General features: G+C 47.5%; 1 protein-coding gene across 3 annotated transcripts in view; it reads left to right on the forward strand.

The window, feature by feature from the left end:
* The window catches only part of ZNF365 (zinc finger protein 365), a 293,917-nt gene that overhangs the window by 182,141 nt on the left and 88,964 nt on the right, over positions 1-22,812 (forward strand). Inside the window, exon 4 of one of the 3 annotated variants that reach the window (XM_078640966.1) lies at positions 6,505-6,739. The exons of the other annotated variants lie outside the window; for them this stretch is intronic. Coding sequence (XP_078497092.1) covers positions 6,505-6,510 — 6 coding nt within the window. The 3' untranslated portion in view covers positions 6,511-6,739. Of the gene's footprint in view, positions 1-6,504; positions 6,740-22,812 lie in introns of those variants that run through there. 3 annotated transcript variants of the gene reach the window in all.

Raw genomic sequence — 22,812 nt, forward strand, 5'->3', positions numbered from 1 at the left:
AAGGGCAACTCTCTTTTTAATGGGGAGCCAGTGTAGTTCTTCCACGTACTGGTCTCCAGCATAACAGCAATTACAGTAATCTAGTTTAGATAATGCTAGGGCAGGGACCACTGTTTTCTGCAGATCCAGAGGGAGGTAAGCAAGGATTTTCTGCATGGGTTTTAGAATACAAAAACACGGAAAGGTACATTGGCTGGCTTGATCCTTAAAGGAAAGATTGGAATCAAAAATGATTCCTAAAATCCTTGCTTTTGATATGGGAATAGGAGGAGTACCGAGAGATTGTGTCCAAAAAGCATAATTTTACAACAGTGTGTCCCATCCAAAGAGGAGCACCTCTGTCTTTTCAGAATTTAACTAGAGACAATGGGAGCTTCACTGTTATGAGGCCTCTTCTAACTAGGCTGAGAAAAGGAAAGGAAGGGCTGTAAAAGGTTTACCAACATTTGTATTTCCAAAATCCACAATGGAGACATCTTTGTGGTGAGTGCAACAAAATCACATTTTATTGTGTTTGGGATGTGTTTAAAAAGGAATGTAATAAACTGTGTCCTACATAAAGGAAAGGCTAGAGGTAGACAACCACAACTGCACTGTTTGGAGACACTACACAATGGTATCTAGCATGATTTACATTGCCCATGATTCCTAAACTCATATCATTTGGGAATAACAGCAGCCACCTTAGATGTTTAGATAAGGTCCTTGTAGGCCACGGCATAATTGACAGGAAATTGAGATACTTAGCTGCTGCCACATAGAGCTTACAATCTGAAACCCAAGACAATTTGAGCAGAGTTGTTTCCACAGAGGTATCTCATTCAGAAACCTACTGCTATGTTGATAGTTTTGAAGGATGAATTTGTAATAAGAAAGTGACTTTGAACAATATTTTGTGACTCTTCCATATAATAGAGTTGTGAACAAGAAGTTAAATTATTAACTACAATTTAAACATTCATTTTGTCACTGACATATTCACCTAACTATAAGGTCACTTTAACCTTAGTATTTTTGTTTTTCAACAAAACCCGATCTTGTCATCACACCTCCTAAAAAGTTGCTTTAACCTTTGTTTTTTTTCAGTGAATTTATATATTTTTATTTTACGCCAACTAATATTTTCTTACTATAAATAAAGCCATCCCCCTGCCATGCACACCCTTTGTCTGTGTGCATAACGGAATTGGCCGCAGGGCCAGGCATGTAACTAGGCCCTGTGGCCAACCCTCTTGAGGCAGCCAACACCACGTTGCAATTGGCCTTTGGCCATGAACAGAAGGGGGTTGGCAACCACCCCGTAGGCAGCATACCCCACACAGCGCACAGCCTGTGGTCATGTGTGGCATGGTGTTGTCTGCTGGGCCTGACTTGCAGCCAGACCCGGGGTCCAACTTCCACATAGACAGTCAATCCCACTCTTTGCATGGCCTTTGATCATATATAATGTGTGGTTGGCACTGGGTCTGGTCTTCCGCCAGACTCTGTTCCCAAACCTCCAGCAGGCTGCCAGCCCAACTCTGTGCACACTTTGGCGTGTGCGGCATAGGGTTGGCTTTAAGGCTGCAAGGACCCCATCCCCTGGGACGAAAACATTTTTATTAAGGGGGATGTGAAGCCCCCTCCCCAAGCCTTAATTGGCCCTTGGGCCAATAAAAAGCCAACCCTGTGCCATGGCCAGGCCTTGTGGCTGACCCGCTGTGGGCAGCGGGCAGCCAGGCCCAAGCTGCAAACAGCTGGAGGTTTGCAACAGGGCGTTGAGGTGTTCGCCACAGGGCCTGGCTTGCTGGCGTCCTATTCCCATACTGTGCACTGGCTTTGACAAATGTGCATCGGCGGGTGGTCATAGGGCTTGGTCTTCTGCCAGCCACTGTGCCCAAACCCCAGCAGACCGACAACTCCACACCGCTCACAGCCTTTGGTGTATGTAGGGTTGGCCTTAGGGCCCAGGAGACATCATCCCCTGGGTCCGAAACATATATATGTTAAGGGGGTAGCCCCCCTTCCCAATCCTTAAAAGTCCCTACAGCCCCCATTCTCTGGGGTCAAATACAAAGAAACTCAGGAGGGGGATGTGTGCCCCCCTGCCTCAGGGCCACATTTTATTATAAAGGTGAGGGTACCTTCAGCTGAAGTTACTCAAGTAGCTTTTGAACCTGTGTCAGGCTGACAGGCAGCTCACGGTTCCTTGGCAGCAGTCCCCTTAAAAGCCCACTTTTTAGCAGCACCGACTCTGTGTTTTGAATAGTCAACAGTGTATTGGAGTGGCTAGACGAGGGCAGGGAATTAGGGAAGGTACTGCGGGGAGGGAGACCTGGAAAGACAATGTCTGTGATTAGTCAAATGTTCCAATAACTTCTGTAGTACTGCTAATGTCAAGTCTTTTACTTTCTCAGCCTGTTATGACGACCTTTCCTGAAAAGGAAACAGTGAGGATGATATCCAAATTAAAAGTTGTTAGACAGGAACTAATGTTCTTTAATCTGCAAAGTTTGTGTGTTTCGTTTGACCAAGAAATTCTTTGGCACATGGAGAATAATTTCCTTTAATCCGCAAATCTTGTGTTTTACTTTTGACCAAGAACTTCTTTGACACAGAGAGCAGAATGTCACCAGAAAAACATGAAGTTCGAGTTTCTGATTAAAGGCCGTTGGTTTACATTCCTTTATACACTCCGGATAGATTGTCTTTAGGATTTTAACAACGTAGTTTCTCTCATGTGATACTGTCTATGCAATTATCTATGAGCACACCCTTATCAATAGGTGAGGTGCGATACCGGGCCTTCAATACTGAGGCTGTTATGGTATGAATAATAGAACAGAAACAAAGGAATGCATGAAGAAATGCCTTACCTGCATTTTGAGTTTCTGCAGTGCTGCTCAGCCCTGGAACCCTTTACTGCAAGCACCCGATTCATGGGTGCTGCAGCTCTTTATAGGAGTAGGCATTGCCTTGCAACCCTGTCCTCACCTCCTACAGCAATGCATGCGTCCACAGGACGTGGTACGCGCATTAAGCAAAACTAAAATTAGAAAAGGGACATAAAGAAAAAGAAAAGGAACTAAAAGCACACACAATGACGGTGACAGTGTGAGAGTGCACCGTAAGCAAGGGCCATTCTTTGAATGTATACCAAGGCAGCAGTATAAGAATATCCTGCTGTATAATAACTGTAGCCAAAGTCTTCTGACAGGACAATGCCATAAATGCAACCAATTTTTCATGCACATATATAATGTCTCCCGAATTGTTGAATGCAATCAGTTAAAAAGGCACCTGCAAAAGCAGGCATGACACCGGCTTGCCATTGCAAGGCCTGTGTGTTCAGTTTACTGCCACTTCAGCTTGCATTTAAAACCACTTGCCAAGTCTTAAACTCCACTTTTATTACACATAAGTCACCCCTAAGGTAGGCCCTAGGTAGCCCTATGGGCCGGGTGCTGTTTAAGTAAAACTTAGAACATGTACTTTTAAGTTTTACATGTACTGAGAGTGGCAAACTACTGTGAGGCCTACTCCTTTCATAGGCTAGTATTGGGAATTGCTTAAAACACTCTTAAGCTGTAATTCCTGATTGATTCCTGATTGGAAAGCAGTAGCTGCATCATGTTTCATCTCTTTGGAATTGGTATGATAAATCCTCTTTACTGTTAAAGTTGGGTGCAACATTACTATTTTCGAAATGTCACTTTTAGACAGTGGACATTCTCTGCCCTTACTACTCTATGTGCCTTGCAGCCTGTCTCCACTAGACTTCTGGGGTGGGTGACAACTACACGTTGTGCATTCCCTCTAGACAGCTATAAATATAGGAATGGTGGATGTGACAGAGAACTCATCTGCATTCATCGGCATTCATCTGCATTCTGCTAGCTCTTCCTGGATAGGAAAAGGTAAGGGTAGCTGAAGCTTAAACTTCAATAGGCACTGTCCTGTGTCCCACACAAGGGACTGGAACGAAAGGTGACATGTGCACTTCAAAGACCTGCTTTGAAGTCACCCCCACTTCAAAGGCACATTTAGGTATAAGTACTGGGGCTCTGTCCCACCAAGACTGTGCACTACTGGAACTGTGAAGAACTCTGCCATGAGTAGGGACTGCTGTGCCATAAGGATTGCCATTTTGCATGACTACTTCTTTGAAGGAACTGCCTTCTGCTTTGCTGAGCTGCCCTGTTGCCTGCTGATCTCAGCTCTGCTGAGGACAAGGACTAGGCCCATCTCACTTGAACCCATGGTGACTCCAAGGGTTTGCTGGCTTGCCCCCTGCTTTTGAAGTCAGAGGGCTATCAAAGACTTCCTACAACTCTGCTGCTGGACTCTGCCATCTGTGAGTCGCACTGTCTGATGTGCCTATCCAGTCCTGGGCCTTAGAAATAGTGTAATTTAGAATCACTATTTAAACCTAACTTAGCCGATCTGCAGCGACTGATCCATCTTGCCTCCTCTTTCCTTATTTCTTATAGCGCATTGGATGGTGTACTCACAGTGAAGGATCAAAAGTTATATTATTTCGTCCTACCACCAAGTCACTGGCAAGTCAATAAGAGTATTGGATATTCTTAACAGGTACATGGGCAAATGCTGTAGGGACAAATGAGGATGATGCTCATTTCTGAAATCTTAGTGATTTAGAGAATATAGAATATCTGACTGGAAACATTGACGAGTCATAAGCATTACAGTACTGCATGGTCACCATAGGTATTGGTAGGGGGCTGATGTCAGAGAGACAAGTTGATAGCATGCTTTTCGTATTTTATTACAAGACCAGGCTGACAGGATTGGTAACAACGATAGTATGAATAAAAGCATGGAGATGTTGGGTTCTGCGCTATATTGTTTTTGGCACAGGCAAAGCTTTTTTATCTTGTAACTACTAACAACAAGTAATATTTTGGTTCAGAGTAGTGGGGAAATGTTCTCATCTAGCGTGTGAGTATACGCGTTGTGATAAGTTAGCACTACGAATACAGGTACAAGAATGGGGCGGTTGCTCTGAATTTCCTCGCAACAGAAATCGGCGACACTGATTGGTTGATTTCGAAACAGGATGCAACTATTAACCATTTCCGATTGACGGGGTAGAGAGACGTAGCGTTCACACTGGGCGGGAGCTCTGAATTTTTCTTACAACAGGAATAGGCGACACTGATTGGTTGATTCCGAAACAGGATGTATATATGAAGCATTTCCGTTTTTTGAGGTAGAAAGACTTAGTGTTTACACGGGGCGGGCCATAGGGCGATAGCCTGGATGGTGGTGCAACACTGAAATACACTTCTGATTGGTAGATATCAGCAGCAGGAAACTATTGATATTATTTCCGGTTGTGGGACGCAGGAGCGGACCTCAGAGAGAACGAGGAAAGCATTACATGCTTTTTAACGCGGGAAAATGGACAGCTTTTAATTGGTTGGCTTACACTTTAAATATCCACCACCGCTACCTGTAACAATACGGCGGGATTTATCAAACTGGTCGTCAGAGGAAACGCTGGGCATATCGATGTGCGAAACCATGGAGGTAGGATTGGGTACGGGTTTAGAAGGAATTAGCAGTGATTGCTCGAACGAAGAAGGGTTCATGATCTTGTTTATGTTGCAGGAAGTTTGAGAATAAGACGATATCAGGTTCCCTTTTGGATATTGCATGAGGGTGATTGTACCAGGATTAATATCGCCACAGATCACTTTAACTGCCAGCGTTAATTTAAGGTGAGCAAGCAGTGTCATTCGTTTGGGTATTTTAGAGACTTGATTAGAGGTGAATAGGTCGTCAAGAGATGTGGAACCATAATGGAGTTTGTTCGAATTTTTATTTGTAGACAAAATACTGTTGATTCTATTTTTTAGAAAGGTGAAACTTCACAGACCGTATGAGAAGAATGAACAAATTGATACCAAAATTGGAGGTTAATTAATAATTGTTATAGGTGAGTGCAGAAACTTTTTTTTTTAAATAGAGTTAACCTTGAGCCCAGTGGTTAAACAAAACCAATATACATTTTTTTTTAATATTTTCTGGTCCATGGCCCATTCTTGTTGCACACTACAGAGCAAGATTAAAAGAAGTTATTCTACTAAAACTGAGGCAGAGATTGGAATTGGGAACACATTTTATTTCAAAGGTGAGGTGAGATCTATTTAATGTGACGAGATTGAGTTTCTCAGATAAGAGATAGTAGTTATGAATATAGTTTCCCCCTGTCTAGTTTAAAAAAATGTTAATATAAGTTTAATCAACTAATAAATCACTCAAACATTTTATCAAATGACTTTCCTACCAGGTGGGAGCTGTTTCTTTAATTTTTCTATTTGCTTTCTGGCATTGTGATATGAAAACAAAGAAGATTGTTATATAGGCAGACGAAGTGACCTGATATTCGGAATAACGTTTAGAATGGCATATAGGCAGGACATGTTAAAGATTGTGATTAGAATAATTTTGTGAAAATCACATAAATCATTAGTTATATCTTTTTCTTTTGTATTTTTACAGCCCTGATGATGTCCCTGAAGGGACGAAACGCGTAAGCTGTATTTTCTGGCTGTATTTTCTTCATAAGAAATATTAAAGTTGAATTTAAGAAGAACACACACACGCATGTGGATATTTTTTCATCACTGGTTTTGGACTATGATTCAATGGCAAAAATGTGTTGCTTAAATCTTTACACTTGAGATACTCCTTTGTTTACATTTTCTGTTCTTTGTTCAGCAGCACTTGCGGTGGGCTGCTCAAAGTTGAGTATCTGCTTATTTTGAATAGATGGACAATATTTGCTAGTAATATGCTGCTGTGCACACGATTCTAGTACCCTCACCGTTCTCTTTCTATAGTCTATATTACAGAGACATTCTTTGGACGATAGCCTAAAAGTTGTGTATGCTTGTAACACCCCCTAGCAGATGGGATCCATATTGTTGAACCTTCGCCTTAAATTGTTGCACTCATCATGAGGGTGGTGACCCTGACAGCAGTCACAAAATGTATGAGTGGCCAGAATTGTGTCTGGCTACTTTCTGGACAGTGCTTTACAACCATTACCTTCTATGGTGGCACAGTATGTATAGTAGACTAAGTACACCTGGTCATCCTTCCCACTGTTGCTGTAATAGATGCAGCTCTGCTCAGAGAGGTGCTAGACAGTTCTTTCAGTGGTGTTCCTGGTAAGTGCCTCCATATTTCGTTACCTCTATGAAAGAATTACCTGCAAGTAGACGAACAGAAACGTGCCTATTTTTTCATTTATCATTAATATGTTTCTTGTCCTGTTTTTAACATTTTGCATGAAGTTTTTTAGGGTATGACATGCTTTCACCGATGTATTTACTGTACGATGTGGTTATATATTATTAATTTGTATTCACCTCTGTTTGTCATAGGCCCTGGTGTTACCATTATTTGAGGTCTTCCATTGTTTGGAAATGTGTTTATCAATGTTTTTAGATGACCCTGACATGTCCCTGTGAGTATGTCTGCATTGTTGGCATCATGCATGTTTGCAGTGCTTTCCCATCACATCCAATATATCTGCATGTCACCTCTGTGTGCATGGTGCTACTGTTTGTCATATTTATGTCAGAGAAATGCCTTGCATGTCAAACATGATGGTTAAATTGGAATTTTCATCAGTTCACGCTTGCAGACTTAGGGCCTTATTACAAGTTTGGTGGTTTGACCACTGAAGGCCCATCTGCGATCACTAGGAGACTGCTGTGCATGGGGGCTTCCACTGCTGTATTACAAGTTTCCAGAGGGCCCAGCAGTGTGTCTGTGGCAGTCTAGTGGCAGTGGGCAATGTATTTCCATATATATCAATGCTTGTGTGTACATTCCGACTGCAAATGTGTTGAATGCACACATGTGCATAGTATATGTGGAAAAATACCACATACCAGTTGCCGGAGTTCGACCTATATGTGGGCAGTCCCTGTAATAGGTATATGATATCAAAGCACCTACCTGTATTTTGCTGAAGACGGCATCATATTCCTCCCGGTGAAGATAAACCTTTGTTGAAGGGGACCTGGACAAGGGATCCATATCAAAATCTGCTGGGAAGAACTGGAAAGGGGTTAGTATGAACTCAAAATCCTACGTTTCCGCCGACCTTTAGGCGGCAGTCTGACCTCCACTGTCAGCTTGTCGGGAAGTCAACTCATAATACAGACGGCAGTGTTGCACCTCTGTACCAACCACTGGAGGCTGCCTACCGCCAACTGTGACCCCGGTGGTTGTTGGTGTGCTGACGGTGTCGGCAGTCCAGCCCGCGGTGCAGCCACTGTCTTCACAAGGCCAATCTGCCCAACTATTAATATAGCGGACAAATCACCGCCATAGAACTGCCACCACTGGGACGGCAGTCCACAGACCAACAAAGTCTTAATAAGGCCCTGCATCCTTCATTCCTTGCATTTGCTTTATGTCTAAGATCTGCTTTCCCTTTTACTGTAACAGAGACAGTTGGATTTGTCCAGAGAAATAAACCTGGGGTGATAAACATTTAGCTCTGGACTCACCACTCATCCTTTGTGTTCCAAAGTTGTTCTCCCCTGGCCAAGGAATGTCAATGTACTTGGCACCTAGATACCCTGCTCTGTCTACCCGTGTCTGGAAATGGAATCATATGATTTTACTGTTCTTGCCCTTACTGCCATGTTGGATGTGAAGCTAAGATCTCACACAGTTCAACTGGAGTTTTTGGCAATGCTATGCTCCTGGTGATCTTTTAAGCTTGTTTTTGTAATGCAGCATTTTCTGCACCACTCCTATCCCCAAATGTTTGTAAGCCCAACACTTAAGGTGGCGTTCCAACCTGGACCTTTTCCTGCACAAAATTTTTTTTTATGGCATTTTTTTTTATGGCAAAATGTATGCCATGTTCAATGCAGTTTGTTTGGATCCTGTGCCAGTGAAATGCCCCCACCCCATCAATTCGTATGCTTCTTTTGGAATGGCTCTGCCAAATTAGAGACAGAGTGTACACATGGCTGAATATATTCAATCTCTTACATGCACATATAAATTGTGCTTTTACTGGCAGCAAATGTACTGGCACTACATCTTTTTTATCAGACCCTTAATAGTGTCTAGTCATTGTAACTAGTGCCCTGATTTAGATTTTGGTGTACAAATTTTACTCTCTCAGGGCGACAGACGTTAAATACCCCACCACCCTTAAAGAGTAGTCAAACTCTAGAGATGCCCACTGGCCCACTGTACACCTCTTATATTATATTGGCATGACTGCCATCATAGCAATTCTTGTCTTACGGGTGATTCTGTCAACATGACACTACTGTCTGTCAACCTTTTGATTTGTTTAAAAAAAAAAATCCCAAAGAGGGGGTTTTCTTTTTTAAAATAAAAAAACTAACAACCCCCTCACCATGGGAATTTTTTTCCATGCTATGGTGTCATTGAAAAGTTTTTACTTTCGCTTGCCGCCACGATTTTGATGGTGGCATGTGGGAGGAAAATTAGCACTCCCACTCTAAATTGGGAAGGGCGTCAAATTACTAAATTTCCAAGGTACTGACGAAGTAAGTATGTTTGCTACGAAGACGGGTGGTCTCTTTTGCTGACATACTGAGTACCCTCTCTGCCAAATTCTAAATGAGAGCCCGAGTTCTCTTGGTAACGAACAGGGTTTGAATCGCTTTTTGAAATACATAGGAGCATTACCAAGGAGTGCTTTATGAACCAAAGTATGAACCAAAGTATGGGTTGTAACATGATCCTTTATTTAATCATTAGTCAGTCTAACCAGACCAACGGTGAAATATACTTACTCTCTGGAGTGTTTGACACAATTATTGATCCAATGCTGTGCAACACCGATTGTCACTGCAGGGGTTATTGTGATGTTTACCAGTATTCATAATATTAGTTATTTTTTCGAGGCCTTGGCCAGTAGCAGATGATATAAATTCAAAGAGACACAGCTGAGATTCCTTTCATTCAATAGAACATACATTTATGATGGTGCTTTTGAAGCCCTCTCCAAAACCATGACCAAAAATTGTACATTCGAAACTGTGTTGCGCATTTGGTAAGAGTGAGGGTGAGGTTATGCTTCTTTGTGTGCAGAGTCATCAATGTTTGTTTACAGATGGTGTAAATGTCAGATTAATGAGTCATGCAAAGAATGGAGCAGGAACAATTGCCTGGCCATTCCGCAGGGACAAAGGTCATGGGTCTCCTACACTGTTCAGATCATCTGCAACGAGGCCTGGCCAGAATTCCCTGGTGCTGGTGCAAGGGGGAAAGGGGGCAGGCTGTGACATTGTATTACCATTCAGAAAAGGGGGTGGTGATGAACAGAGTGTCTGAATTAAGCAGACCACTCTTACCCAGTCCAAAGATCAGGGCTTGATCCATCACCGTTATTTAGCTCACTGCCCCATCCCAGCTCAGAACCTGGCTATATGCAAATTAGTCTGTCCCTGGCCCAGTGCATCATGGGAACAGGGCAGACCAAACTACCAAGCCAATTCTTCACCAGAAAGGAGACAAGCTTCCGGGGACCGGTTTCTGCCATTTCAGGCGTCGTCGGCCCGGCTTGCTTGAATCCTGATGGAGCAGTGAGCAAGGGACTCATGTCTGAGTATACCCTGCCACACCTATAGTGGCCAAAAACGATTCAGAAAAGGGGGTGGTGATGAACAGAGTGTCTGAATTAAGCAGACCACTCTTACCCAGTCCAAAGATCAGGGCTTGATCCATCACCGTTATTTAGCTCACTGCCCCATCCCAGCTCAGAACCTGGCTATATGCAAATTAGTCTGTCCCTGGCCCAGTGCATCATGGGAACAGGGCAGACCAAACTACCAAGCCAATTCTTCACCAGAAAGGAGACAAGCTTCCGGGGACCGGTTTCTGCCATTTCAGGCGTCGTCGGCCCGGCTTGCTTGAATCCTGATGGAGCAGTGAGCAAGGGACTCATGTCTGAGTGTACCCTGCCACACCTATAGTGGCCAAAAACGATTCAGAAAAGGGGGTGGTGATGAACAGAGTGTCTGAATTAAGCAGACCACTCTTACCCAGTCCAAAGATCAGGGCTTGATCCATCACCGTTATTTAGCTCACTGCCCCATCCCAGCTCAGAACCTGGCTATATGCAAATTAGTCTGTCCCTGGCCCAGTGCATCATGGGAACAGGGCAGACCAAACTACCAAGCCAATTCTTCACCAGAAAGGAGACAAGCTTCCGGGGACCGGTTTCTGCCATTTCAGGCGTCGTCGGCCCGGCTTGCTTGAATCCTGATGGAGCAGTGAGCAAGGGACTCATGTCTGAGTCTACCCTGCCACACCTATAGTGGCCAAAAACGATTCAGAAAAGGGGGTGGTGATGAACAGAGTGTCTGAATTAAGCAGACCACTCTTACCCAGTCCAAAGATCAGGGCTTGATCCATCACCGTTATTTAGCTCACTGCCCCATCCCAGCTCAGAACCTGGCTATATGCAAATTAGTCTGTCCCTGGCCCAGTGCATCATGGGAACAGGGCAGACCAAACTACCAAGCCAATTCTTCACCAGAAAGGAGACAAGCTTCCGGGGACCGGTTTCTACCATTTCAGGCGTCGTCGGCCCGGCTTGCTTGAATCCTGATGGAGCAGTGAGCAAGGGACTCATGTCTGAGTATACCCTGCCACACCTATAGTGGCCAAAAACGATTCAGAAAAGGGGGTGGTGATGAACAGAGTGTCTGAATTAAGCAGACCACTCTTACCCAGTCCAAAGATCAGGGCTTGATCCATCACCGTTATTTAGCTCACTGCCCCATCCCAGCTCAGAACCTGGCTATATGCAAATCAGTCTGTCCCTGGCCCAGTGCATCATGGGAACAGGGCAGACCAAACTACCAAGCCAATTCTTCACCAGAAAGGAGACAAGCTTCCGGGGACCGGTTTCTGCCATTTCAGGCGTCGTCGGCCCGGCTTGCTTGAATCCTGATGGAGCAGTGAGCAAGGGACTCATGTCTGAGTATACCCTGCCACACCTATAGTGGCCAAAAACGATTCAGAAAAGGGGGTGGTGATGAACAGAGTGTCTGAATTAAGCAGACCACTCTTACCCAGTCCAAAGATCAGGGCTTGATCCATCACCGTTATTTAGCTCACTGCCCCATCCCAGCTCAGAACCTGGCTATATGCAAATTAGTCTGTCCCTGGCCCAGTGCATCATGGGAACAGGGCAGACCAAACTACCAAGCCAATTCTTCACCAGAAAGGAGACAAGCTTCCGGGGACCGGTTTCTGCCATTTCAGGCGTCGTCGGCCCGGCTTGCTTGAATCCTGATGGAGCAGTGAGCAAGGGACTCATGTCTGAGTATACCCTGCCACACCTATAGTGGCCAAAAACGATTCAGAAAAGGGGGTGGTGATGAACAGAGTGTCTGAATTAAGCAGACCACTCTTACCCAGTCCAAAGATCAGGGCTTGATCCATCACCGTTATTTAGCTCACTGCCCCATCCCAGCTCAGAACCTGGCTATATGCAAATTAGTCTGTCCCTGGCCCAGTGCATCATGGGAACAGGGCAGACCAAACTACCAAGCCAATTCTTCACCAGAAAGGAGACAAGCTTCCGGGGACCGGTTTCTGCCATTTCAGGCGTCGTCGGCCCGGCTTGCTTGAATCCTGATGGAGCAGTGAGCAAGGGACTCATGTCTGAGTGTACCCTGCCACACCTATAGTGGCCAAAAACGATTCAGAAAAGGGGGTGGTGATGAACAGAGTGTCTGAATTAAGCAGACCACTCTTACCCAGTCCAAAGATCAGGGCTTGATCCATCACCGTTATTTAGCTCACTGCCCCATCCCAGCTCAGAACCTGGCTATATGCAAATTAGTCTGTCCCTGGCCCAGTGCATCATGGGAACAGGGCAGACCAAACTACCAAGCCAATTCTTCACCAGAAAGGAGACAAGCTTCCGGGGACCGGTTTCTGCCATTTCAGGCGTCGTCGGCCCGGCTTGCTTGAATCCTGATGGAGCAGTGAGCAAGGGACTCATGTCTGAGTCTACCCTGCCACACCTATAGTGGCCAAAAACGATTCAGAAAAGGGGGTGGTGATGAACAGAGTGTCTGAATTAAGCAGACCACTCTTACCCAGTCCAAAGATCAGGGCTTGATCCATCACCGTTATTTAGCTCACTGCCCCATCCCAGCTCAGAACCTGGCTATATGCAAATTAGTCTGTCCCTGGCCCAGTGCATCATGGGAACAGGGCAGACCAAACTACCAAGCCAATTCTTCACCAGAAAGGAGACAAGCTTCCGGGGACCGGTTTCTACCATTTCAGGCGTCGTCGGCCCGGCTTGCTTGAATCCTGATGGAGCAGTGAGCAAGGGACTCATGTCTGAGTATACCCTGCCACACCTATAGTGGCCAAAAACGATTCAGAAAAGGGGGTGGTGATGAACAGAGTGTCTGAATTAAGCAGACCACTCTTACCCAGTCCAAAGATCAGGGCTTGATCCATCACCGTTATTTAGCTCACTGCCCCATCCCAGCTCAGAACCTGGCTATATGCAAATCAGTCTGTCCCTGGCCCAGTGCATCATGGGAACAGGGCAGACCAAACTACCAAGCCAATTCTTCACCAGAAAGGAGACAAGCTTCCGGGGACCGGTTTCTGCCATTTCAGGCGTCGTCGGCCCGGCTTGCTTGAATCCTGATGGAGCAGTGAGCAAGGGACTCATGTCTGAGTATACCCTGCCACACCTATAGTGGCCAAAAACGATTCAGAAAAGGGGGTGGTGATGAACAGAGTGTCTGAATTAAGCAGACCACTCTTACCCAGTCCAAAGATCAGGGCTTGATCCATCACCGTTATTTAGCTCACTGCCCCATCCCAGCTCAGAACCTGGCTATATGCAAATTAGTCTGTCCCTGGCCCAGTGCATCATGGGAACAGGGCAGACCAAACTACCAAGCCAATTCTTCACCAGAAAGGAGACAAGCTTCCGGGGACCGGTTTCTGCCATTTCAGGCGTCGTCGGCCCGGCTTGCTTGAATCCTGATGGAGCAGTGAGCAAGGGACTCATGTCTGAGTATACCCTGCCACACCTATAGTGGCCAAAAACGATTCAGAAAAGGGGGTGGTGATGAACAGAGTGTCTGAATTAAGCAGACCACTCTTACCCAGTCCAAAGATCAGGGCTTGATCCATCACCGTTATTTAGCTCACTGCCCCATCCCAGCTCAGAACCTGGCTATATGCAAATTAGTCTGTCCCTGGCCCAGTGCATCATGGGAACAGGGCAGACCAAACTACCAAGCCAATTCTTCACCAGAAAGGAGACAAGCTTCCGGGGACCGGTTTCTGCCATTTCAGGCGTCGTCGGCCCGGCTTGCTTGAATCCTGATGGAGCAGTGAGCAAGGGACTCATGTCTGAGTATACCCTGCCACACCTATAGTGGCCAAAAACGATTCAGAGAAGGGGGTGGTGATGAACAGAGTGTCTGAATTAAGCAGACCACTCTTACCCAGTCCAAAGATCAGGGCTTGATCCATCACCGTTATTTAGCTCACTGCCCCATCCCAGCTCAGAACCTGGCTATATGCAAATTAGTCTGTCCCTGGCCCAGTACATCATGGGAACAGGGCAGACCAAACTACCAAGCCAATTCTTCACCAGAAAGGAGACAAGCTTCCGGGGACCGGTTTCTGCCATTTCAGGCGTCGTCGGCCCGGCTTGCTTGAATCCTGATGGAGCAGTGAGCAAGGGACTCATGTCTGAGTCTACCCTGCCACACCTATAGTGGCCAAAAACGATTCAGAAAAGGGGGTGGTGATGAACAGAGTGTCTGAATTAAGCAGACCACTCTTACCCAGTCCAAAGATCAGGGCTTGATCCATCACCGTTATTTAGCTCACTGCCCCATCCCAGCTCAGAACCTGGCTATATGCAAATTAGTCTGTCCCTGGCCCAGTGCATCATGGGAACAGGGCAGACCAAACTACCAAGCCAATTCTTCACCAGAAAGGAGACAAGCTTCCGGGGACCGGTTTCTGCCATTTCAGGCGTCGTCGGCCCGGCTTGCTTGAATCCTGATGGAGCAGTGAGCAAGGGACTCATGTCTGAGTATACCCTGCCACACCTATAGTGGCCAAAAATGATTCAGAAAAGGGGGTGGTGATGAACAGAGTGTCTGAATTAAGCAGACCATTCTTACCCAGTCCAAAGATCAGGGCTTGATCCATCACCGTTATTTAGCTCACTGCCCCATCCCAGCTCAGAACCTGGCTATATGCAAATTAGTCTGTCCCTGGCCCAGTGCATCATGGGAACAGGGCAGACCAAACTACCAAGCCAATTCTTCATCAGAAAGGAGACAAGCTTCCGGGGCCCGGTTTCTGACATTTCAGGCGTCGTCGGCCCGGCTTGCTTGAATCCTGATGGAGCAGTGAGCAAGGGACTCATGTCTGAGTCTACCCTGCCACACCTATAGTGGCCAAAAACGATTCAGAAAAGGGGGTGGTGATGAACAGAGTGTCTGAATTAAGCAGACCACTCTTACCCAGTCCAAAGATCAGGGCTTGATCCATCACCGTTATTTAGCTCACTGCCCCATCCCAGCTCAGAACCTGGCTATATGCAAATTAGTCTGTCCCTGGCCCAGTGCATCATGGGAACAGGGCAGACCAAACTACCAAGCCAATTCTTCACCAGAAAGGAGACAAGCTTCCGGGGACCGGTTTGTGCCATTTCAGGCGTCGTCGGCCCGGCTTGCTTGAATCCTGATGGAGCAGTGAGCAAGGGACTCATGTCTGAGTATACCCTGCCACACCTATAGTGGCCAAAAACGATTCAGAAAAGGGGGTGGTGATGAACAGAGTGTCTGAATTAAGCAGACCACTCTTACCCAGTCCAAAGATCAGGGCTTGATCCATCACCTTTATTTAGCTCACTGCCCCATCCCAGCTCAGAACCTGGCTATATGCAAATTAGTCTGTCCCTGGCCCAGTGCATCATGGGAACAGGGCAGACCAAACTACCAAGCCAATTCTTCACCAGAAAGGAGACAAGCTTCCGGGGACCGGTTTCTGCCATTTCAGGCGTCGTCGGCCCGGCTTGCTTGAATCCTGATGGAGCAGTGAGCAAGGGACTCATGTCTGAGTGTACCCTGCCACACCTATAGTGGCCAAAAACGATTCAGAAAAGGGGGTGGTGATGAACAGAGTGTCTGAATTAAGTAGACCACTCTTACCCAGTCCAAAGATCAGGGCTTGATCCATCACCGTTATTTAGCTCACTGCCCCATCCCAGCTCAGAACCTGGCTATATGCAAATTAGTCTGTCCCTGGCCCAGTGCATCATGGGAACAGGGCAGACCAAACTACCAAGCCAATTCTTCACCAGAAAGGAGACAAGCTTCCGGGGACCGGTTTCTGCCATTTCAGGCGTCGTCGGCCCGGCTTGCTTGAATCCTGATGGAGCAGTGAGCAAGGGACTCATGTCTGAGTATTCCCTGCCACACCTATAGTGGCCAAAAACGATTCAGAAAAGGGGGTGGTGATGAACAGAGTGTCTGAATTAAGCAGACCACTCTTACCCAGTCCAAAGATCAGGGCTTGATCCATCACCGTTATTTAGCTCACTGCCCCATCCCAGCTCAGAACCTGGCTATATGCAAATTAGTCTGTCCCTGGCCCAGTGCATCATGGGAACAGGGCAGACCAAACTACCAAGCCAATTCTTCATCAGAAAGGAGACAAGCTTCCGGGGACCGGTTTCTGACATTTCAGGCGTCGTCGGCCCGGCTTGCTTGAATCCTGATGGAGCAGTGAGCAAGGGACTCATGTCTGAGTCTACCCTGCCACACCTATAGTGGCCAAAAACGATTCAGAAAAGGGGGTGGTGATGAACAGAGTGTCTGAATTAAGCAGACCACTCTTACCCAGTCCAAAGATCAGGGCTTGATCCATCACCGTTATTTAGCTCACTGCCCCATCCCAGCTCAGAACCTGGCTATATGCAAATTAGTCTGTCCCTGGCCCAGTGCATCATGGGAACAGGGCAGACCAAACTACCAAGCCAATTCTTCACCAGAAAGGAGACAAGCTTCCGGGGACCGGTTTCTGCCATTTCAGGCGTCGTCGGCCCGGCTTGCTTGAATCCTGATGGAGCAGTGAGCAAGGGACTCATGTCTGAGTATACCCTGCCACACCTATAGTGGCCAAAAACGATTCAGAAAAGGGGGTGGTGATGAACAGAGTGTCTGAATTAAGCAGACCACTCTTACCCAGTCCAAAGATCAGGGCTTGATCCATCACCGTTATTTAGCTCACTGCCCCATCCCAGCTCAGAACCTGGCTATATGCAAATTAGTCTGTCCCTGGCCCAGTGCATCATGGGAACAGGGCAGACCAAACTACCAAGCCAATTCTTCACCAGAAAGGAGACAAGCTTCCGGGGACCGGTTTCTGCCATTTCAGGCGTCGTCGGCCCGGCTTGCTTGAATCCTGATGGAGCAGTGAGCAAGGGACTCATGTCTGAGTGTACCCTGCCACACCTATAGTGGCCAAAAACGATTCAGAAAAGGGGGTGGTGATGAACAGAGTGTCTGAATTAAGTAGACCACTCTTACCCAGTCCAAAGATCAGGGCTTGATCCATCACCGTTATTTAGCTCACTGCCCCATCCCAGCTCAGAACCTGGCTATATGCAAATTAGTCTGTCCCTGGCCCAGTGCATCATGGGAACAGGGCAGACCAAACTACCAAGCCAATTCTTCACCAGAAAGGAGACAAGCTTCCGGGGACCGGTTTCTGCCATTTCAGGCGTCGTCGGCCCGGCTTGCTTGAATCCTGATGGAGCAGTGAGCAAGGGACTCATGTCTGAGTATACCCTGCCACACCTATAGTGGCCAAAAACGATTCAGAAAAGGGGGTGGTGATGAACAGAGTGTCTGAATTAAGCAGACCACTCTTACCCAGTCCAAAGATCAGGGCTTGATCCATCACCGTTATTTAGCTCACTGCCCCATCCCAGCTCAGAACCTGGCTATATGCAAATTAGTCTGTCCCTGGCCCAGTGCATCATGGGAACAGGGCAGACCAAACTACCAAGCCAATTCTTCATCAGAAAGGAGACAAGCTTCCGGGGACCGGTTTCTGACATTTCAGGCGTCGTCGGCCCGGCTTGCTTGAATCCTGATGGAGCAGTGAGCAAGGGACTCATGTCTGAGTCTACCCTGCCACACCTATAGTGGCCAAAAACGATTCAGAAAAGGGGGTGGTGATGAACAGAGTGTCTGAATTAAGCAGACCACTCTTACCCAGTCCAAAGATCAGGGCTTGATCCATCACCGTTATTTAGCTCGCTGCCCCATCCCAGCTCAGAACCTGGCTATATGGAAATTAGTCTGTCCCTGGCCCAGTGCATCATGGGAACAGGGCAGACCAAACTACCAAGCCAATTCTTCACCAGAAAGGAGACAAGCTTCCGGGGACCGGTTTCTGCCATTTCAGGCGTCGTCGGCCCGGCTTGCTTGAATCCTGATGGAGCAGTGAGCAAGGGACTCATGTCTGAGTATACCCTGCCACACCTATAGTGGCCAAAAACGATTCAGAAAAGGGGGTGGTGATGAACAGAGTGTCTGAATTAAGCAGACCACTCTTACCCAGTCCAAAGATCAGGGCTTGATCCATCACCGTTATTTAGCTCACTGCCCCATCCCAGCTCAGAACCTGGCTATATGCAAATTAGTCTGTCCCTGGCCCAGTGCATCATGGGAACAGGGCAGACCAAACTACCAAGCCAATTCTTCACCAGAAAGGAGACAAGCTTCCGGGGACCGGTTTCTGCCATTTCAGGCGTCGTCGGCCCGGCTTGCTTGAATCCTGATAGAGCAGTGAGCAAGGGACTCATGTCTGAGTATACCCTGCCACACCTATAGTGGCCAAAAACGATTCAGAAAAGGGGGTGGTGATGAACAGAGTGTCTGAATTAAGCAGACCACTCTTACCCAGTCCAAAGATCAGGGCTTGATCCATCACCGTTATTTAGCTCACTGCCCCATCCCAGCTCAGAACCTGGCTATATGCAAATTAGTCTGTCCCTGGCCCAGTGCATCATGGGAACAGGGCAGACCAAACTACCAAGCCAATTCTTCACCAGAAAGGAGACAAGCTTCCGGGGACCGGTTTCTGCCATTTCAGGCGTCGTCGGCCCGGCTTGCTTGAATCCTGATGGAGCAGTGAGCAAGGGACTCATGTCTGAGTATACCCTGCCACACCTATAGTGGCCAAAAACGATTCAGAAAAGGGGGTGGTGATGAACAGAGTGTCTGAATTAAGCAGACCACTCTTACCCAGTCCAAAGATCAGGGCTTGATCCATCACCGTTATTTAGCTCACTGCCCCATCTCAGCTCAGAACCTGGCTATATGCAAATTAGTCTGTCCCTGGCCCAGTGCATCATGGGAACAGGGCAGACCAAACTACCAAGCCAATTCTTCACCAGAAAGGAGACAAGCTTCCGGGGACCGGTTTCTGCCATTTCAGGCGTCGTCGGCCCGGCTTGCTTGAATCCTGATGGAGCAGTGAGCAAGGGACTCATGTCTGAGTATACCCTGCCACACCTATAGTGGCCAAAAACGATTCAGAAAAGGGGGTGGTGATGAACAGAGTGTCTGAATTAAGCAGACCACTCTTACCCAGTCCAAAGATCAGGGCTTGATCCATCACCGTTATTTAGCTCACTGCCCCATCCCAGCTCAGAACCTGGCTATATGCAAATTAGTCTGTCCCTGGCCCAGTGCATCATGGGAACAGGGCAGACCAAACTACCAAGCCAATTCTTCACCAGAAAGGAGACAAGCTTCCGGGGACCGGTTTCTGCCAATTCAGGCGTCGTCGGCCCGGCTTGCTTGAATCCTGATGGAGCAGTGAGCAAGGGACTCATGTCTGAGTATACCCTGCCACACCTATAGTGGCCAAAAACGATTCAGAAAAGGGGTTGGTGATGAACAGAGTGTCTGAATTAAGCAGACCACTCTTACCCAGTCCAAAGATCAGGGCTTGATCCATCACCGTTATTTAGCTCACTGCCCCATCCCAGCTCAGAACCTGGCGATATGCAAATTAGTCTGTCCCTGGCCCAGTGCATCATGGGAACAGGGCAGACCAAACTACCAAGCCAATTCTTCACCAGAAAGGAGACAAGCTTCCGGGGACCGGTTTCTGCCATTTCAGGCGTCGTCGGCCCGGCTTGCTTGAATCCTGATGGAGCAGTGAGCAAGGGACTCATGTCTGAGTATACCCTGCCACACCTATAGTGGCCAAAAACGATTCAGAAAAGGGGGTGGTGATGAACAGAGTGTCTGAATTAAGCAGACCACTCTTACCCAGTCCAAAGATCAGGGCTTGATCCATCACCGTTATTTAGCTCACTGCCCCATCCCAGCTCAGAACCTGGCTATATGCAAATTAGTCTGTCCCTGGCCCAGTGCATCATGGGAACAGGGCAGACCAAACTACCAAGCCAATTCTTCACCAGAAAGGAGACAAGCTTCCGGGGACCGGTTTCTGCCATTTCAGGCGTCGTCGGCCCGGCTTGCTTGAATCCTGATGGAGCAGTGAGCAAGGGACTCATGTCTGAGTATACCCTGCCACACCTATAGTGGCCAAAAACGATTCAGAGAAGGGGGTGGTGATGAACAGAGTGTCTGAATTAAGCAGACCACTCTTACCCAGTCCAAAGATCAGGGCTTGATCCATCACCGTTATTTAGCTCACTGCCCCATCCCAGCTCAGAACCTGGCTATATGCAAATTAGTCTGTCCCTGGCCCAGTACATCATGGGAACAGGGCAGACCAAACTACCAAGCCAATTCTTCACCAGAAAGGAGACAAGCTTCCGGGGACCGGTTTCTGCCATTTCAGGCGTCGTCGGCCCGGCTTGCTTGAATCCTGATGGAGCAGTGAGCAAGGGACTCATGTCTGAGTATACCCTGCCACACCTATAGTGGCCAAAAACGATTCAGAAAAGGGGGTGGTGATGAACAGAGTGTCTGAATTAAGCAGACCACTCTTACCCAGTCCAAAGATCAGGGCTTGATCCATCACCGTTATTTAGCTCACTGCCCCATCCCAGCTCAGAACCTGGCTATATGCAAATTAGTCTGTCCCTGGCCCAGTGCATCATGGGAACAGGGCAGACCAAACTACCAAGCCAATTCTTCACCAGAAAGGAGACAAGCTTCCGGGGACCGGTTTCTGCCATTTCAGGCGTCGTCGGCCCAGCTTGCTTGAATCCTGATGGAGCAGTGAGCAAGGGACTCATGTCTGAGTGTACCCTGCCACACCTATAGTGGCCAAAAACGATTCAGAAAAGGGGGTGGTGATGAACAGAGTGTCTGAATTAAGCAGACCACTCTTACCCAGTCCAAAGATCAGGGCTTGATCCATCACCGTTATTTAGCTCACTGCCCCATCCCAGCTCAGAACCTGGCTATATGCAAATTAGTCTGTCCCTGGCCCAGTGCATCATGGGAACAGGGCAGACCAAACTACCAAGCCAATTCTTCACCAGAAAGGAGACAAGCTTCCGGGGACCGGTTTCTGCCATTTCAGGCGTCGTCGGCCCGGCTTGCTTGAATCCTGATGGAGCAGTGAGCAAGGGACTCATGTCTGAGTCTACCCTGCCACACCTATAGTGGCCAAAAACGATTCAGAAAAGGGGGTGGTGATGAACAGAGTGTCTGAATTAAGCAGACCACTCTTACCCAGTCCAAAGATCAGGGCTTGATCCATCACCGTTATTTAGCTCACTGCCCCATCCCAGCTCAGAACCTGGCTATATGCAAATTAGTCTGTCCCTGGCCCAGTGCATCATGGGAACAGGGCAGACCAAACTACCAAGCCAATTCTTCACCAGAAAGGAGACAAGCTTCCGGGGACCGGTTTCTACCATTTCAGGCGTCGTCGGCCCGGCTTGCTTGAATCCTGATGGAGCAGTGAGCAAGGGACTCATGTCTGAGTATACCCTGCCACACCTATAGTGGCCAAAAACGATTCAGAAAAGGGGGTGGTGATGAACAGAGTGTCTGAATTAAGCAGACCACTCTTACCCAGTCCAAAGATCAGGGCTTGATCCATCACCGTTATTTAGCTCACTGCCCCATCCCAGCTCAGAACCTGGCTATATGCAAATCAGTCTGTCCCTGGCCCAGTGCATCATGGGAACAGGGCAGACCAAACTACCAAGCCAATTCTTCACCAGAAAGGAGACAAGCTTCCGGGGACCGGTTTCTGCCATTTCAGGCGTCGTCGGCCCGGCTTGCTTGAATCCTGATGGAGCAGTGAGCAAGGGACTCATGTCTGAGTATACCCTGCCACACCTATAGTGGCCAAAAACGATTCAGAAAAGGGGGTGGTGATGAACAGAGTGTCTGAATTAAGCAGACCACTCTTACCCAGTCCAAAGATCAGGGCTTGATCCATCACCGTTATTTAGCTCACTGCCCCATCCCAGCTCAGAACCTGGCTATATGCAAATTAGTCTGTCCCTGGCCCAGTGCATCATGGGAACAGGGCAGACCAAACTACCAAGCCAATTCTTCACCAGAAAGGAGACAAGCTTCCGGGGACCGGTTTCTGCCATTTCAGGCGTCGTCGGCCCGGCTTGCTTGAATCCTGATGGAGCAGTGAGCAAGGGACTCATGTCTGAGTATACCCTGCCACACCTATAGTGGCCAAAAACGATTCAGAAAAGGGGGTGGTGATGAACAGAGTGTCTGAATTAAGCAGACCACTCTTACCCAGTCCAAAGATCAGGGCTTGATCCATCAC

Source organism: Lissotriton helveticus, chromosome 5_1 (assembly GCF_964261635.1).
Source record: "Lissotriton helveticus chromosome 5_1, aLisHel1.1, whole genome shotgun sequence".
In the NCBI taxonomy this organism is placed as follows: Eukaryota; Metazoa; Chordata; class Amphibia; order Caudata; family Salamandridae; genus Lissotriton; species Lissotriton helveticus.